Here is a 20,047-nt window from a genome sequence, read left to right on the forward strand (position 1 = left end):
ACTTAAACCATTTTGCCAAAACTTTGGAGGTATGCTTGGGGTCATTTTCCATTTGGAAGACCCATTTGTGACCTAGCTTTAACATCCTGGCTGATGTCTGGAGATGTTGCTTCAATATATACACATCATTTTCCTTCCTCATGATGCCATCTATTTTGTGAAATGCACCAGTCCCTCCAGCAGCAAAGCACCCCCACAACATGATGCTGCTACCCCCATGCTTCACGTTTGGGATGGTGTTCTTTGGCTTGCAAGCCTCACCATTTTCCTCCAAACATAAATATGGTCATTTTGGCCAAACAGTTCAATTTTTGTTTCATTAGACCAGAGGACATTTCTCCAAAAAGTAAGATCTTTGTCCCCATGTGCACTTGCAAACTGTAGTCTAGCCTTTTTATGGTGGTTTTGGAGCAGTGGATTCTTCCTTGCTGAGCAATCTTTCAGGTTATGTCAATATAGGACTCATTTTACTGTGGATATAGATACTTTTCTACCTATTTCCTCCAGCATCTTCACAAGGTCCTTTGCTGTTGTTCTGGGATAGATTCGCACCTTTCGCACCAAACTATGTTCATCTCTATGAGACAGAATGCATCTCCTTCCTGAGCGGTATGATGGCTGCGTGGCACCATGGTTTTTATACTTGCATACTACAGATGAACACAGTACCTTAAGGCAGTGTTTCCCAACCACTGTGTTAAAGATTATCAGGTGTGCCTGATAAAATTATAAAATTATCAAATTCCACAAAATAAATGCATGAAAAAAAAGTTATAACATAATAATTTCAGGGATCCAAACTCCTCACCTTTCGGAGAAATTTGCAGTTTTGAAACCATAATCAGTCACTTTTGTGAAGAGCAATGGTTAATGTGCAAAAGTGAGTGATATTTATACACGTTAAGGGTCTTTAACATGACTCACGTCAGCGCTGCAGAATACATTGAAGTCTTTGAAATGACGCCACTTTATACCAAAGTGTTTTTCACACACACACGTTTTTGCTTCAACAATAATGTCTTTTTACGTGGCAAACTCTGTGCTGCTTTCTGCAACTCTTGTCATGTTTAGGGCAATACGGCCCTTGACGCTGGCGTTGAACAGAGCTTTGACGTCTCGACTCAACAGGTGTGAAAAGCATTTTACTATGATGAAAGAACAGTTTAAATAGGCTACTGTAAGAAAATTATAGCATAGATCTGCTTTGTGTTTATCATTCTTAAGTCAGTAGATTTGTAGCCATGCAAGTTTTAATAAAGGAGAAGGACATTATTGAAACTCATTATTATTAGACTATTATTGTTGTCTTTTTGGATGAAAAATAATGCTCAGACTGAAGGAAGACTATAGATCTGCATTGTTCTTTTAATGCTCATACACTATAAAATCTCTTGGTAGATTTCGGTCATGAATGGTAAAATGATTCACTGATTCAATCCTAGCAAATAAGATGCTCATTTCTCGCCACCTAGTGACATTTCCAGAACTTCATTGAACTAATCAGTTAAAACAGAAACCGAAGCAAGCCTCACCAAAATACTCTTTATTTTGCAGCTAATTCTGAACAATTGTAAACTTGCATCACTAAAATAGCTGGACTTGGTGCTTTTAGCTTATTCTTTAAAAAACAAAAATCCCTAGAAAAAATGTCATGGACCAGTGATTGTCTTACCCTTTTTACCCCTCATGAGTTTGTATCCCTGTAATTTGTTGTGGCATTGCAAGAACAAGTCTACAGACAGAAGCATGAATAATATCTGAGAGCTATGGCGAAGAGGAAGATTACAGTGAATAATGAATTCAATTTCAGTCTGTTCCTCACACAAAGCTATTGTGTGACTTCAGAGACTTAGAATATGAAACACAAGTTGTGAGGACTACTTTCATGATGCTTTTTTTGTCCTTTTAGGAGCCTAACAGTCCCTGTCTCCATTTATATTAATTATATGAAAAAAAAAATAACAAGTTTTTGTGTTCCACATATGTCGTACAGGTTTGGTACAACATGAGGGTGAGTGAATGATGATAGAATTTTAATTTTTGTGTGAAAGCTGGGTATATAATGCAAGCGTTCACCTCTTGGTTTGGAGCTTCATGCGCCCCAGCTCCATGCTAATGGAATGTTGACCACTCTGAGACTCATGGGAGACAGTTGAACTGAGCGTGCTCACTCCAGATGTTACCACCGTGTCATCATGAACTATGGGTGGGACTATGTTCTTGAGAGCAGCGTTTCCTTGAGGACCAGTGTCGTCATCAATGTCCTCTTGTTCTGCTGGGTCACTTTCAGATGCCAGAGTGAAGTGTGGACGCAATTCTGAGTGCGAACAAGTGAACAACAAATGCAAGCATCAAAATCTCTTTGCTTAGAACAGAATATCTAGCAGAATGTTCACGATGCTGCAACAAAGCACCATCATAAGTAGTAGATTGTCATAAAAGTAATCGATTCGACTCGTGCAACATATTCCAAGTCTTCTGAATATGACAACTTTGTGTGAGGAAGAGAAAACGCTGAAAACTTTCCCTCTGCCATAGCTCTCAAATCCCATTTTCCCATTCAGAAGACTTGTATATCGCGTATGAGTTGTATGAATTGCTTTTATGGAGATTTATTGTCATTTTTGGAGGTCGTCCCTATTTACTTTCATTATATGGAAAAGGGCAGTGTGAAGATTCTGCTAAACAACTCCAATTGTGTTTCATTGAAAGAAAAATGTCAAAGGGTTTGGAATGACATGAGGGTGAGTAAATTAATGATGAATAACAATTCCTTTAAAGAACATAAGGCGAGATATAAAGTGCTGGTTAAAAAAATACATTTAACGATTAATCATGATTCGATATCGATTCTTAAAATCCCAAGATCAATCTTTTACTATGCGGTAACCCTCTACAATGCAAGTACATCACTTTCATGATTTCACTTGATTGACACATGATTGAGTAGTTTAGTTGTGAAAAAGATAAAATCGAGAGATCTTTTCACTATATGTTGAGAGCAAACATTTGGTTTGTGTAATGTGTGTCCAAAGACGAGATCCACACGATCCAGCTATCATTGAATAATATCTCTATTAATATCCTTTCTGTTCTTGACAGTCAGTTGTTGATCAAAAACTAAAAATAAACATTTAATGATCTGATCACAAATAGTACAGATGCGGTAAAGAAGCCATTCAACTCCACTATTGTTAATGTGCGCTCAACCAAAACAGAACTGCTGCTATTCTTAAAGAGACAGTACCGTTTTAGCACTTGTTCTACAAATCAGTGTAAATACCTATATACTAAATAGTGCAAATTATGATGGTAAACAAAACTTTTAACTATATAATTTATATATATATATTTATACATACACATACATGTATGCAATTTCTTTACATTATATGTATTGAAGGAACACATGAATTTATAAATTTGAAAAAAAAGAAAATGTTACCAAAATGACGAAAAGGTAATGATACAATAAACAGTATATATATATATATATATATATATATACACACATATAAATTGCCAAATAAATATGTTTGTAATGTACCAAATTAGAAAGTCCCCTGTATAAGTAAAAGCATTAGCTGAGAGAGAATTTCTTCCATATGGAAGCAAAATTGGCAAAACGCAAATATATGGCTATGAATCAGAATAAAATCGAATTGAGAGCTTGTGAATTAGAATCTAATCGAAATGGAAAATTTGTATCAATACCCAGCCCAAGAGATAAAGGAAAAAACAGATGAAAAAAAAAATAAATGAACTCTGCTGTTGTTTACCAGGTACTAATATGACAATGGCGGTCTGTACAGCCTTTCGAATGATGTTATCCAGTGCAAACATCCAGTGTGGCTTTATGTTGTGAGTCCGCAAGACTTTATTAACCTGGAGACACACAAAGTTAGTCCATAACTATTTGTTTTATGAGATCTACTTTAGGAAGTTTGGAACACATTGAAGTCATTCAGAAAAAAAGTTGATATTGAACTTTTAAAGTCCACATGAAATGGCCTTTGCAACCCATAATTCCATATGTGATTCATTGTAGAGTCAAACAGGATATTGAACCAGAAAAAAAAAAAAAAAATGTAGGAGGAACTTTATCGATCAGTAGATTACTGGTAAAATTAGAGTCAGAGCTAAATGTGAGTTTGCAGTAGATTGCGGAGCACTTCCATCATGAATCAAATCCCTCTTTTTAGGAGGCTTTTGGGAACATACAAGCCCTAACTTATAGTAGTTAAAACTAGTCAAGCTACTAACAAACGGTTAAAAACTACATTGAAGCCATTTAAAGAACAAAATCATTTTGGAAATATAACAATCGTATATTATTTAATTCTGCAATCAGAAATAATATTACCTGATAGTTCTATTTATGGATGTCCCGGGTCCTCTACCTCGCTCATGTACTCATGCTCATAAAAATGCTCAGATACCAAAAACCGATAGCATGTACAAATGTCATTCCGTAAACATTAAGCACAAAAATGACAATGAAGTTATGTCCTAGTGTGACAAAACAGCAAAGGCTGCTATCATTAATGTGATAAATAGATAGCCTGCATGTGCTGCATGCTTCAAAGTGAATGGTGTTGTGCAGACTGCTCATACCTTTTAGAGCACATTGTCTCATTCACAGAAAACACCATCATGAGCACTGTTTGTAGCAGATGACAGCGAGCAGAGCGCTAATTCACTTTGTAGCATGAGGCACATACAGACTACATATTTATTAATTAAATAGCAGAATTTTGCTGTTTAATAATCACATAAGGACACATAGTGACCTGCTTTTCCAAAAGTGAGAAGCTACCATCAAAAACACCGAAACAGAAATGGCTTCACTCCAAAATAAAAGCTTCTGCCAAAATAAAAGCTCAAATGAAATGGAAAAAAGTACGACAGAAATATATCACTACTGTATAGTTATGTAATATTCAGTGTAATACTGCTTATAATAATAATAATACATTTATAGTAATTGTATTGCATTTCAGTAATATCTCACATCTGCTCTGTTTTGACAAAAATAACTTTAATGTTGTATTTTGGATTGCTCTGTGAGGTTCTGTATAAAAGCACTTAATTTGATAAAAATAATACAATATTGTGTTGACAAAGTATTGTTTTATTTTCATTTGATTCAAGTTTTAATTCATTCGTTTATTTAGACACCATTTTCTTTTTAAAAATTGAAACAAACTGTTAATATGGAATTCAGGAAAAAAAAAAAAAGGTACCAGTACTTGTATTTGTTCAGTATTTGTTCTAAAAAAAAAAAATGGTATCTGGACATCGCTAGTTATACAGTCATCTTTATTACATGGTTAGAAAAAACCATGGTTTCTGCCAAAAAAAAACATGGTTATTACAGTCATGGTTACTACAAAATTAGTAAAACCATAGTTTTATTAGTTGAATTTTTTTACATTTTTGTAAGGGTTAAACAAATAGAGTGACAATATTTAATTGAACTTAAATGTATACTTTCAATACACTAATAAAACTATAAAACACCCCATTTTAAATAATGAAATCAACTTAAAGTGATAAACAGCAGCAATACAATACAAGGCAAAGTCCCTTTACGGCTGTGTATGGCTCCGGTGAATCAGTGAATCATTTATGTGAACTAGTTCATTTACTTCAGGGGTGCCCAATACGTAGATCGCGATCTACCATTCGATCGCAATCTACCATTCGATCGCAAAGGCAATGCTGGTAGATCGCAAAAAAAATATAAATGTACATTAGTTACATTTTAATAAAAATAAATATAATGTCTTTCCTTCTTTTAGTTTCTGTCTGACTTGCACTTGACCAGTAAATATTGACTAGGCGAGGTTGTGTTTATTCAGTTGCCATGACAACTAGGTTTGAGCATACGCGCCTTCCAAGGACTTCTTAGAACAGAGCGCGAAATTGCGATGCTACCTTCCGGATTATGCAAAACTGTCTGATTCCATTCAGTGCAAGTCATCAGAATAAGGTAAATGCCCTGTCTATTGTAATCTATTGTGCTGTAGGTGTTTTGGGTTTAGTTTTAAAACTGAATGATATCAATATTGAACATTATTATATATTTTTGTATTAATTAGAAGATGAATTGCATGTAGGGATACATGCAGTAGTCCCAACAAGCATTTTCTTATTTTAAAAGAAACTGGGTTTTTTTTTTTTGTTGGTAGATCTTATTGAGTTGGTCATTTAAAAGTAGATCATCACACAAAAAAGTGTGGGCACTGTTCAAATAACCCACTCACCAAAATGAATTTGCATTCTAAATGCTAAATGTAAGGGTATTGTTTATTAATCCAGGTTAATTTACATGAACTGTTTGAAAGAACTGCTTCTGATTTGGTTTTCCCAGCACTACATGAGAGAGAGAGGACGGTTTAGCACTTTTAAGTAAATAAGGTCCATTTTTAAGTCATTTTGACACTGAAACTAAAATTTCAGGGAAGGTATTATAAACTAAACATTGACAAGATGCTCACCGCGTCCTGGAAGCCGAACAGCGCCACCTGCAGTTGGCTGATTGCAGCGCTATCGAAGTCGAGCTCTAGTTTGAGTTGAGAGAGGGTGTTGGCGATTATTTTTCTGTCTGCCATCCTCACAAAATCAGCCAAACTTGCCACCAGTGAGGAGATATGCTGATGCTTCAGTTTCGTTTCCTCAGAGCCCTGTAGAGACAGCAAATGATGACCAAGGTTTTTATTGAAATACAGCACAGACCCAACAGCAAACCCCACAACCTGTAAGCATTGTGTTTCACGTTAAGTTGTTGTTACTACAGTATATTTTGTATTTTAAAACAACTAGAATGTTGTATCCAGGACAGCCCTTACGAAAATCGAGAGTTCATAGCAAACTTGCCGCAAATTCGGCACTGATCATTTTCACATGCAAATGAGCTTTGCGGTAAACTTATGGAAAATTGTCCATTGTTGCCAAAGGCTTACCAGAGGTTCACAACTACCGGTGAAGACTTCTGCAAACATCTGGCAAACAATTGCAGCAAAACAAATGCTCATTTGCATATTTGCTACTAGTTTAGATTTTATTTGCTAGTTACTATCTGTTTTATCGTTGAACTGATTGAAATGTCATTGTGACCAAACTTGTCATTCAGCACTTATACAGGTTTTTGAAAGAGAATAAAACAAGAAACACAAGAACAGTGTGTTTGAGTGTGAGATGACCTGTGTGAGTGCCTCCTGCAGGTGCAGCACTATCTTCTCTTTGTCTTCAGTAAGAATTCGGTGTAACGTGGCTCTCCGCTCACTGTCCTTCCTCAACATGAAGAAACCTGAGTCTTTCTCCTCAGGGGAAGGTGGAGCACTGTGATCTTCAAAGTTCTCCACTGGAATACTACAACATCAGGAAAATATTTGTGAATTTGCAAACCCAGTCTGATCCTTAACCCTGGGCTAATGTAATTCTGGATTATCTGGTTCCATGTTTCATACTGTGTAAACTTCACACCCTGGGTTACTAATTAATCCTGGATTTTCAGGTTTTGTGATTCCACACTGTTCATGTGTAAACCCTGGGATAACATTCTAATTTGCAAATGTATGATGTTATTAACATTGATTGCTTAGGTCATTAGATAATCCATACAAAGCACAAGGTTACATACATGTACATGACACAAAATCAATGATGACTCAAATGGCACAGAATGAATATCATTCCCTGAAATCTCTTTAGTAAAAACATTTACTTAAAGGATTAACTTGTATTGAACCTGGATTCTTCCTTCAAACCTTCTGCTCCAATAAAGAAAATAGCATCAAAGGTAGGGCTGGGTATTGATACAGATTTCCCAATTCGATTCCGATTCACAGCAAGCATCACACAGTGTTTTGGTTGAGCACACATTAAAGAGAGTGGAGTTGAATGGCTTCTTTACTGCATCCGTGCTATGTGTCATTAGAATTAAATGGTTTTTTTTTTTTCAAAAACTGATGGTAAAGAACAGAAAGGATATGAAAAAATACATTATACAATGACAAAAATGGACTGTGTGGATCTCATCTTTGGACACACATTACGGAGTCAACCCAAACGTTTACTCTCAACACGCAGTGAAAGGATCTTACTCCTGAACTTCTTCACCAATATACTACTCAACACTGCTGATGAATGAAATCTGAACATTTACCAGCTAGTGGAGAATCACAGACATTTTTAATGATTTAATACAAATTAAGAATCGTTATCAAGATCGTTCAAATCAAGATCACGATGTATGGGAAAATCTATATTTTTATCCAACCCTTGTGAAAGGTTAAGAAAATAAAGCATTTTATGGAAGAATGAATCATAATTCTCTCACCTCAGGAAGAGCGAGCAGTGACCTTTGACCTCTCTCTCGCTGTAGCACTTGGTGCTGGGCTTGAAGTTGAAGGGGTTCGAGCAGAGATCATTGTCAGGCGACACAGATCCATACTCACTGCTGCTGCTAGTGTCCTCAACCACCACAGGAACAGGCAGAGATACGCTGCGCAAGTACTCTACAACAGATGACCAGCAGTGTCAATTATACACCAGTGGTGAGTGATTTAAAAAAACATGGGAAACTTTCTCTTTGAAAAAGAAATGTGTCAAAAAAGAATTCAATATATGTACAAATAATCTATATAAATTGCATATTATGGATGTACGGCTCAGAGCAATCTATGTCAGTCAGATCCCCATACCATTCAAGTCAATGGTGCAAAAGATTTGTTCATTAGACGAGGCTCTAAACACACAATTTTCATAAACCGTGCGTTTCTGGGTCTACGGATGCATTATGAGCACTATTTTCATTGAATTTGCACATTGAGTTTTAATCCATGTTAATAATTGAAAGTGATATACGTGATTGACAACGTATGGAATGCAAAATGAAGCTGTTTGGCAGTTAGAAGATACACATGCAGTTATTTGCAATCCCTAGTAACACCACCAAACAACAAGATTGTTTGAGATTAATTATTTAATTGTTTGAGTAGTAGTTTGAGCACCACTTGGGCGCAACATCGCAGACACCAAAAACAATGTGTAACACTTTCCACTAAGGAAGGGACAGGAAACAGCGTCAAAGGTAAGGCTTCTTTTAATCTTTTTTACTTTCACAATATTATCACAACAATTAGTTTCTCTTGGCTTGGTGTCGGGCTCTCCCTCTCGAGGCTCTCCGTTTTCTGCTTTTTATGCCGCTCTCCTCACGCTACTGCAATTAGACACAGGTGTTAGACATAATTTGGCCCAGGTGTGAGCGCCCTTACCGCTTCTCTCTCCCGGACGGGCGCTTGACCACGCCCCCGCTGCCACACAATGCTTTCCAACTTTTGAGACACAGCAGTCGCCATGGTTATACACCACAAGGTTTCAAGTTTATTTGCACAGGATAGGCGATGTCTATTGAACATCAGATGTCTTTCACTGAGATTAGTGTGTCTACTGCTTTTACACACTGCCGTCACACGTAACTGACCAATCAGAAACTGCATTTAGCTGTGCTAATGAATTATGCAGTAAATATTAAGCATTAGCATATGCATGGGATTATAGAGCACAACAGTGCCCATCCACCTTTTCAGCCGCCTTGGTTATGGAAGTATTTTTCCCATTTATTTCTTCCGTAGTCTTGTCATAAAATCCTTCATAAAAAGTTCTAAAACATAAACCAGACCAATCAGCTCTGAAGTGAATCACAACATTATAAACTTTGAGTTGAAGCAATTTTATAAAAAAAAAATATTTGAAAATTTGACAAAAAGACAAAGCTACAAGACTGTGTACTTGCAATATTATCTGATGGCATGAATTACAAACCGACAAAGCATTGTGAATGACAAACAATTAAAAAAGATTTTGTGTTTGAAATTGTAAAGTATAAAAACAAGATATTTTTATTTTATTGCAAAATATTCAAATATTTACAAATGTAGACGTAGTTTGAGACGGAGTCATTCACAGTTCATCATACGAGTGTGCGGACGCTACAGAGCTCTTTTGATTGGAGTGATTCTCTGCATTTGAAAAGTTGTAACATAATACTATCTTTTTCAAATAAAATGTGCTCAGAGTGACTGCATAAGAACATTTGCTAAAGAAAAGGTGAAATAATCTTTACAGAAATGGGAAATTGCAGAAGCCCTGAAAAATGACTGACATGGCTGATTAAAATAAAATCAAAGAAAAGTAATTCCTAATCTCTAATCTCATCTGAAAATGAATACAGTTCTTCACAAAAGAATAATGTAGACAATAAACAAAACTCACCAGTTCCTGGTGTCAGAGCTGTAAAAAAACAACAAAAAAACAGATGTCATTCACTGGGCTCATGCTTTCTTCCATTTGTTTTACCAACCATGGTTTTAATTACTTTAATTACCTGCAGTATCATGTAATTACCATGGTATAATGAATATGGTAATCATTCAGTACCATGATATACATAGATGAGCCAAAACATTATGACCACTCACAGGTGAAGTGAATAACGTTGATCATCTCTTAACAAGGCCACATGTCAAGGTCTGGGTAGATTAGATGGTAAGCGAAAAATCAGTTCTCATAGTCAACATGTTGAATGCAGGACAAATGGGCAGAAGTAAAGACCTGGGCCAAACTGTTATGACCAGACGATTGGGTTAGAGCATCTCTGAAACGACAAGGCTTGTGGGGTGCTCCGGTCAGCAGTGGCGAGTACCTATTGACAGTGGTCTGAGGAGGGACAAATTACAAACCGGCGGCAGAGTTTTTGGTGCCCAAGGCTCATCGATGCGTCAGGGCAACAAAGGCTATCCTGTCTGGTCCAAACTGACAGAAGGTCTGCTGTGGCACAAGTCACTGAAAATTTGATGGTTACAGTATGAATATATCACAACACACAGTGCATCGCACCCTGCTGTGTAGATGACCCCTGTTCACCGTTGAAAGCGCCTACAATAGGACACGAGCCACATAACTGACATTGGAGCAGTGGAAGAAGGTTGCCTTTTCTGATGAGTCCCATTTTATTTTTAAATCACGTGGACAATTGAGCATCTGTGGGATGTGCTGGGCCAACAAGTCCAATCTGAACTGACAAGACTTGAAGGATCTGTTGCTAATGTCTTGGATCCAGATACCACAGGACACCATCCGGAGTCTTGTAGCGTCCATGCCTTGGCGGGCCGGCACTGTTTCGCCAGCACGCGGAGGACCAAAAGCATATTAGGCAGGTGGTCATAATGTTTTGACTTATCAGTGTAAATCAAATTGCCATAGTGTTACCATCACTGTGCCAAAGCACCAACACTGAACTTTGAAGTAAATTTACAACCTTTATTTCTATGGTATAATGGTATTGGAACAGAACTGAGCATGTAACAAACAGACACACCAGCGAAACTGTTGCCCTTTGATCGTTTCTTGCGTGACGTGACAGTCAGGAATTCGTGAGTGAGTAGATCGTTGGCCGTGGCTCGGCTGTCTGGATTCGGTTCAAAACAGCGCAGGATAAACGCATTGGCTTCAGTGGACATGGTGTCAGGAATCTCCGGATGAATCTTAAACATTCCGACCTAGACAAACACACCAGCACAACACACTTTAACAACAAGTCTGGGCTAATACTGCAGGGGGTTGTGAGGTCCTTGAAAAATAAAATACATTATTTTGAAAGACATTTCCTTATGAATAACCTACTGTATCTCTGGCTTTCCATGATATCGCGGAGCAGACCACAAAACTTATACAACTCATTTGAATTCTAGTGAGAATTTTCTAGTTTAAAACTTTTAAAAGGATGGAGAGAAAACAACAAAAATAATGTCACTTGATGCATGTTCTTATACTTGAATATCACAAACAACTATGCAAGATAAAAGAAAATGCGACTTCAGGTTATGTATTTTACTGTGTTGGGTCGCCACTTGATTCCCAAAGTCAAATCTAAAGCAAAACCAGTTGAGAACCACTGTGTTAAATAACAAAATATATATTACTTCCTGAAACATACTTATAACATAGACAATGACATATCGTAACTTACAGCAGACTCTCCCGATTCAAACGAGCCCAAACACAACATATATATTCAAATGATATTTAAAAGGTATCAAAGCAGTGCAGTACAAAGTAAAAAAATAACAAGAAAAAATAAATCTAATGTAAAATCTAATTGCTACAAATGTACCAATACTTATAATGCTTATGTTAAAGCTGAAGTGTGTCATGTTTTTTCCATATTTTCTCCTATTCAAGTTAAATAAATAAAGACAACCGTAAGTAAGCCATTTGAATGTTTATTCTCCAGAGTAAGAGTAAAAACTGGCTATGTTTACATGTACACCAATACGCTATTGCAGTAAATAATTTGCTGAGTAATGGGGTTTTAATGCTTTTTCATAAATTAACATTTATAAAAGAAATACTTGTTGCAAATTTGTCTCTTTAAATACAACTTGCCATAAGGGAAATTAGTCAGTCAGTTTGTGAGTCTCTTTGATCTATTAATTAAAAGAACCTTCATAAGAGTCTGCAACATATAAAGGATGGGCAAGGAGGAGGCGGGAACCGGCTGAACAGTAAACATTCATTTTGTCATTTTGAATAACTAAATAGAATAATTTCATAAGAGTAATTTGTTTGTCAGACTACGCTGGTTGCTCTGTCTGTTTTGATTCACTAAAAAGAATCGGTTCATAAGAGTAATTTGTGTGTGAATCGGAATACACGCAATGATGTTGTTGTGTTTCGCCCGCGAGCACAAACTCATTTCAATCTCATTTGTTTCCTTCCCATTATTTTGTGGAATATGATAATTTTTATCTCACAACATTCAAATCAGACCGCAAACGGACATTCACAACACGGAAAAATAGGTTTTCTTGCCCGATTAGAGATGCTGAAAACTAGTGATACATGATGCAACCGCAGTAAAAAGCTCCAAAAGCATCCATCTTTAGCAAGAGTTCATAGACCGCATACAGAAGTATGCCAATATTAGATTTTGTTCAATGATATGAAAATAATGAACTTTTAAAGCCACTATTTGTAGTGTCCAAATGCTTTATTTGTCTGCTGCCACAACATATGTATATGATGCAATGTATTTGAATGATCTGCGTTATAATATTAATTATTTATGGTTCTAATTATAGTCATTTAAATTATCTTTATTTGGGTAAATGGTATCAGTAAATATTGATATTTGATTAATTGACACATCATGTAATTAATTAGTTTAAAATTGTAATCTATTGACAGCCATACTGAAAACATAATTTGTTTAAATTCCGACACAGAAATTACACACTTCACCCTTAAATTTAATACACATTAAAGCAAGCACTAATGACCTTGAACATTGCTGCCTGTGGTTCTCCCAGCTCGTAGAAGGGTGGTTTCCCAGTGGCCATCTCTATGATGGTGCAGCCCAGGGACCAGATGTCTGCTGGCTTACCGTATCCACGTGGCCCTTTATCTATGATTTCAGGAGCCATATATTGTAATGTACCTGAAATATAGAGACATCATGGGAAATAGCAGTAATGTTAATTGGTAATGATTAATTTATCCTCTAATAAGATATTTTGAGCACTATATGATACTGCAAGTATTTTATGCTTTTACACTATATTAATCTTTTGCAGTAAGACTTTTCTCTCACATTGCTTGCAAATTTCTTATTCATATCAAGTTTGTTCTTCCTTCCAACACTCCAAATTCTGTCATTCCATTAAAACAGGGTGTTTTGATTCTTACAACAGTATAAATTCACTTTCAATTAAAAATGTCAGAAATGTTTCAATAGGTGAGATGATTATGGTTGGGTGAACATCAAGATAAACAATCATGTTTCAAGAACAAGCAATGCATTATTCAGGAAATTTGGTTACAAATTGGTCCATTTTATTAGAAACATATAAGATCAAATTGAGTGATCAATATGAATCGAGCAATTTATACTTAAAAATAGCTAAAATACATTCACTTTAATGAAAGCAAGCAAATGTACTGTATGCTCTCTGTGCACAAGATTTACCATGATTTAACTTTTATGAAATGTGCAGGTTTACAAATTCTCAAACAAACGGAAACCTTTTGTGGTCTTATTTCAAACTAACCTTAAATCTAGGACTACAGCTGATATTTCAATTGTTTTAAGTAATAATCTCACTATATTAGATCTTATTTTTGCCATGTAGCTGTAGCAGACATCATAGTTAATGTATTTAGTACAGTACCAGTAAATGTTTCAGTGCAGGGGTTTATTCCAGCCAGACGTTTAGACGTTCCAAAGTCAGAGATTTTCAAAACTCCGCTGTAGGTGTTTATCAAGACATTATCCCCCTGAAAGTAGTGACAGTAGAAAATAATTTCTGATAATCATACCACATTGTGTTACAGTCAAGACCACATAAATGCAAAAAGGAAAATTTAGGCTAAATCTACAAAATCTATGAATGACAACCTCCAGCATAATGTATAATACACAGATCTCATACATACTCATAGTCAACAGGGTGTATAGCTGAATAAATGCCTACTGAGTACGAAGTCATGCATCTCTTATCATGTTACGATCCCAGAAACCATTCAAATCCATCTGGGTGTATTAACGTAATTGGGGGCTTGTCCGGGATCTTAGCTCTTTTCCCGTGTAATGGTATATAGGTGGTATATCTGCTGGAACTAGAAGTTACAACTTTTTTTTATTTGAAATCCTTTATTGTACCTCATCAATATAATATGGTGAATGCTGGATAAAGATCTGCTGAGCACAGACTTACAGAATGGATGATTTTCAATTACTCCAAAATGAGAATATCGTTTTGTAACCTAGTGGATTGGGAATATGTCCTGATTCTGATTCACAAACTCTCAATTTGATTCAATTCATAATGTCCATTTTGCTTACATATGGAAGAAATTATACAGAGGACCGTATAACTTCTGGTAGGTACATTGTGAAAATATAAATGTTACTTATTAGATTTTATTATTAGATTTTAGCTTTTCAAAAATCTACAAATCCATGCATTTCATTAATAAATATGATGTCTTGAAATGTCATGTATTATATATTGTTACATGTTTATTGTTTACATGGATGATTTGTACTATTTACAAGTACATACGGTACATCGCTTTGTAACATGCTACAATGGTACTGTCTCTTTAAGAAAAGAAGCAGTTCAGCAAGTATACAACAAAAGTGTTTTGGTTGAGCACATATTAAACAAGAGTGGAGTTGAATGGCTTCTTTATCACATCCGTGCAACGTGAAATTGGAATAAAGTAAATAAATAAAAAATATATAGATATATTTTTGTAATGAAAAACTGACGGTAAAAAACAGAAAAGATATTAAATGAGACATTATTCAATGACAAATGAATTGTGTGGAGATTGTACATCTTTGGACACACGGAACGAGTCAAACCAAACTTTTACTCTCAAAACTCAATAAAAGGATCTCGCTGCTCAACTTCATCACCACTATACTACTCAATCCCTGCTGAATGAAATCTGAACATTTACCAGCCAGTGGAGAATCACATAAATGTTTTGTCACACAGCACAAAATCTGGTTATGCAGAGAGTGAAAGATCGACCATGGGATTTAAGAATCGATATCATTCAAATGAAAATTGCCGTGTATGGGAAAATCTGTATTTTTACCCAGCCTAACTTTAATCTGCATAACCTCTTTTTATAACAAAGCATTTTGTCGGTCACTTGGTTTAATTTTCAGAAGCATCAGAAATCTCATTGGTAAAAAAACGCACCACATACCTGTACATTAAACATCAAATATGTTCTGATTGGCTGTGTTTCTGCTGTTTCATGCAGCATTTTACCTTCAGTGATGACTTGACTCTGGTTAGTATCAGATCTATTTAGACCATAGTGTTAAACTCCAGTTTTAGATGAAAGAGTCATTACCTTGATGTCTCTGTGAACTATCTGGTTGTCATGCAGGTATCTGAGACCCTCCAGAATCTGTCTTGTGTAGAAACCGATGGTGGGCTCATTGTTTTTCAGAGGACCCCACTTTGACCTGAGCAGCGCAGACAGACTGCCTGTGATGCACAGATAAACACATAAGAATTGTTTTTAACAAACATCTTTTATACAAGCATTTGAATATAATAGATGATTATTGGCCCAAAGATGTGAAAGTACACTATATACAGTGGGGTCCACAATGTAAATCGAATTTAAACCAACAAAAACATTATGACGTACATGGATATAAATATATGGTAACACTTTACAATAAGGTTCCAATTGCAGATTTTCTTGCTTCTGTTGAATGAATCAAGATGCTTTGTGGAACATTCTTAAATCATGCTGGCTAACTTGATAAACATGTTTTGTTCATGCAAGCTCGAGTGCAAGACATTCTTAAATTCTTTTAAATTAAATTTTCAATTAAACTTTTCACTCAAATTGTTATGCTGATAATATAATTTCAATATATATAAGTAAAAAAATGCTAAATAGAAGCATTGGTCTCAAAGGTCATAGACTTTTGGAGCACACTGCATGTATAATGTTCATGTGTTTCTGACCTCCAGGCACTTGCTCCATGAAGATCTTGATGAAGCCATTCTCGCTGATGGAGCCCAAATATTGCACAATGTTCTTATGCTTGAGGTGTTTATGCAGGGCGATCTCCTCATGCAGAGGCTGTGAATATCTACCAACACACACAGGGAAAATGAACAAAGTTAAGCCTTTTTTTAGGACTGTCAATCAATTAAAATGTTTTAATCAAATTAATTACATGGCATAGAATTTCACAATGAATCACATATATCAATATTGCTGAGAAAGGCCCCATCCAATATAATACAATAACACAATATAAATAATTCTGTTAATTATATACACTGATCAGCCACAACATTAAAACCACCTGCCTAATATTGTGTAGGTCCCCCTCGTGCCACCAAAACAGCGCCAACCCCCATCTCAGAATAGCTATTCTTCTCACCACAATTGTGATCTGGTCATTCTCTGTTGACCTCTCTCATCAACAAGGCATTTCCATCCACAGAACTGCCGCTCACTGGATGTTTTTTGTTTTTGGCACCATTCTGAGTAAATTCTAGAGACTGTTGTGTGTGAAAATCCCAGGAGATCAGCCGTTACGGAAATACTCAAACCAGCCCATCTGGCACCAACAATCATCCATGCGATTATCTAATCAGCCAATCGTGTGGCAGCAGTGCAGTGCATAAAATCATTCAGATACAGGTCAGGAGCTTCAGTTAATGTTTACATCAACCATCAGAATGGGGAAAATGTGTTCTCAGTGATTTGGACAGTGGCATGATTGTTGGTGCCAGAAGGAATGCAATGTTAAGGTTGTACAAAGTAACATTTAACAACGCTATCAAAGTGAATATCAGGCACGATAATGCCTCTACAACATGAGCCGCCATCTTGATTGTTTTGAGTTAAATGGATTACATGACTGTGTCACATGACAACAAATGCATCATCCTTTTCAGATATATTTTCGCAGTCCACGCTACAACGCGAAGATGGCGCTTTCAAATTATCCACTTGGGAAAGCGTTTTCGAAATGTTCTGTTTTCGCTGTGAAAAATGCCGTCTCGGTGTGGACCGAAGGCCAAAATGTAGAGAAAAATATGCGTTTTCAAATTAAAATTTATTAATGTGGATGTGGCCTTAGTCTTTATATTACATTTAATTGTTTACAAACACAAACAAATTAAGAAAACATTGCTGTTGCTCACCTGCTGTCCCGTTCAGGAATCTCTTTGATGGCTAAACGCACCTGGTTGCTGAGGTCCCGACCAGCGTAAACTACCCCAAACGTGCCTTTACCCAGAACCAACCTGTCTCCATGCTCATCATATTCATAATCATACTGTAGACAGACAAGAGCACACAAATTACATGCCAATCAAAACTATATAACACTAGCAGAAATACATAAAGAAACCATGAAATCAAATTTGGAATTTTGTGGCTTTTAGTTTGTGTCTATTAGCTTTTAAGGTTATTCATAGAACGGGCGGGTTTACCCCAGTCTCTTTGGCCTATTGATGAGTTGAATACATCACAAACAATTGTTTTAATCAGAAGGTAATCATCGTCTTCTTAACCATGAGCATTTATTCAGGTTATGTATGTTATAATCATGAATGTTACAGGCCATTTGTGTATTTGACGTCTGAGGGGTGAATGAGGTTCTGTCCCATCAGGAATGTCTTAACAGTGCTCAGTCATTTACTCCGGCTCCCATATAACGAATATACACGTGAGTTGTAATTAATTCATTGATCAAAGTAAGAGTTTTATTATGTTTAAATTTTAGATCATTAATATACACACGTATTTACTTTATTTAAATACCTCCTTAGCTTTCATAACTTAAAGTACACTATATTTTTGCCTACCTTTGCGCTGTATGTTTGGCCGCTATAACCCCGTTTCCACCTGATATTAAGATGCATTTCGGGTGAACCGATCACATGTGGGTCAGCCCTAAATACGGGTCTAAATGGGGTCTAAAACGTTATGTGATCGGATCACAAAAACCACATGACGCATGTGTTAATATCACATTTGAGGTGTAACCGCAAATCCGTCCTGTATGCGTCCCGTCACCCCCCACCTGTCAGTCAACCGCTGCACTAAAACAAGTTTCCTTTAAAAGGAAACAACCACCTGTTTGTAGTTGTCACCACCAGATGACAACTAAAAACACCTGTAGCTCCTTAAATACACATAATCTACTAAAATATTGGATAATTTATGCTTGAAATGTTGCGTTTGTGTTTAGGTTCAATTATTTATTTTTTTGCACTTTATTTGTATTTTCTAACTTTGTTGCACTTCATTATCATGCAGTAGCACACTGACAATATTCAATGATCGATGTCATCATGACACAGAGACCCTCCCCTCCAAATCCGAACACAAGTGGTCACAGAAGGGTGGGCTACATTCAGGCTGTATAGGTGCAGAAAATGCAATAGAACTGAACAAAACCTGTCCTGAAAAAGTATGTGAACATTTAAATTGTATTTATTTAGTAATTTGTGATAATTATTATAATCACATTTTAACTTCTAAAACTTAAATATTCTATATTTGATCAATTAATATTATATCATTAAATTGTTCATATAATAATGATATGAGCTGTCACTGTTTAAAATAATGTGTACAATTTACAAGTAAAAACACTGAGTTTAATTTATTTGTGTAACGATCACTAAAATGGTACTGTCACTTTAAGAGATCAACAAGCATATCACAGACTGGGACACTGTTTATTGACAAGAGAGAAGTTTCTCAGTATGTTGATGGCATCTATGCTATGTGAGGTTAAAAATAATATTTCTTTTTACTTTTTGATCTGACTGTAAAGAACAGAAACGATATTGGAGACATTATTCAATAAAATCGAATATGTATGGACAAAAAGCAATGTTGCAGTAAATGTTTTGCATATAAACCTTTAACAATTAATTTTTCTTTAGTAAAATGGCCCTAATAAAAGCCAATTATTTAATTTTGCAAACAACATATCTTTATAATATCATGTTTAATATTTTTGTCAAACTGGGGGTCCTTCGCAAGGGGAACATCATATCTGAAGGTCCTTGACATCAAAAAGTTTGAAAACCACTGATCTATACGATAGTGTACTTCAAGCAGATACACACATTTAATCAACGGTCTTTCTCTACAAGGGAATATGGACCAAAAAATATGTCAAATCCAATGTAATCTAGACTGAGAATATCCCCCTAATGCCATCCACTACGGACTAGCAAGTAGGCTTGGCTCATGGCTGTGATGTAAACTAATGTCTACTGGCTATTTTTTAAATAAAAAAGGGATAGGCTTTTCGATATGTCCCACCCCAACTTCCTGTTTCAAATGGAGTCTCTAATCAAGCACAAAACATTTCAGGTAACACTTTGCAATAAGGCTGTATCATTAACATTAGTTAACTACACAAGTTTACATGAACTATTAATGAACAATTGTCAAGTCATTATTTTTTATT

At 35.9% G+C, this 20,047-nt stretch overlaps 1 protein-coding gene across 1 annotated transcript in view; it reads right to left on the minus strand.

Annotated features, from left to right (window-relative positions):
• The window catches only part of map3k5 (mitogen-activated protein kinase kinase kinase 5), a 92,139-nt gene that overhangs the window by 7,882 nt on the left and 64,210 nt on the right, over positions 1–20,047 (minus strand). Inside the window, exons 15-26 of the mRNA XM_052095307.1 lie at positions 17,760–17,893; positions 16,566–16,693; positions 15,937–16,073; positions 14,235–14,340; positions 13,347–13,504; positions 11,387–11,567; positions 10,282–10,299; positions 8,345–8,522; positions 7,206–7,374; positions 6,501–6,686; positions 3,780–3,885; positions 2,077–2,317 (exon numbers count right to left, since the gene is read on the minus strand). Of these exons, the coding sequence (XP_051951267.1) occupies positions 2,077–2,317; positions 3,780–3,885; positions 6,501–6,686; positions 7,206–7,374; positions 8,345–8,522; positions 10,282–10,299; positions 11,387–11,567; positions 13,347–13,504; positions 14,235–14,340; positions 15,937–16,073; positions 16,566–16,693; positions 17,760–17,893 (1,742 nt within the window). The remainder of the gene's footprint in view (positions 1–2,076; positions 2,318–3,779; positions 3,886–6,500; positions 6,687–7,205; positions 7,375–8,344; positions 8,523–10,281; positions 10,300–11,386; positions 11,568–13,346; positions 13,505–14,234; positions 14,341–15,936; positions 16,074–16,565; positions 16,694–17,759; positions 17,894–20,047) is intronic.

Source organism: Xyrauchen texanus, chromosome 28, assembly GCF_025860055.1.
Source record: "Xyrauchen texanus isolate HMW12.3.18 chromosome 28, RBS_HiC_50CHRs, whole genome shotgun sequence".
NCBI lineage: Eukaryota > Metazoa > Chordata > Actinopteri > Cypriniformes > Catostomidae > Xyrauchen > Xyrauchen texanus.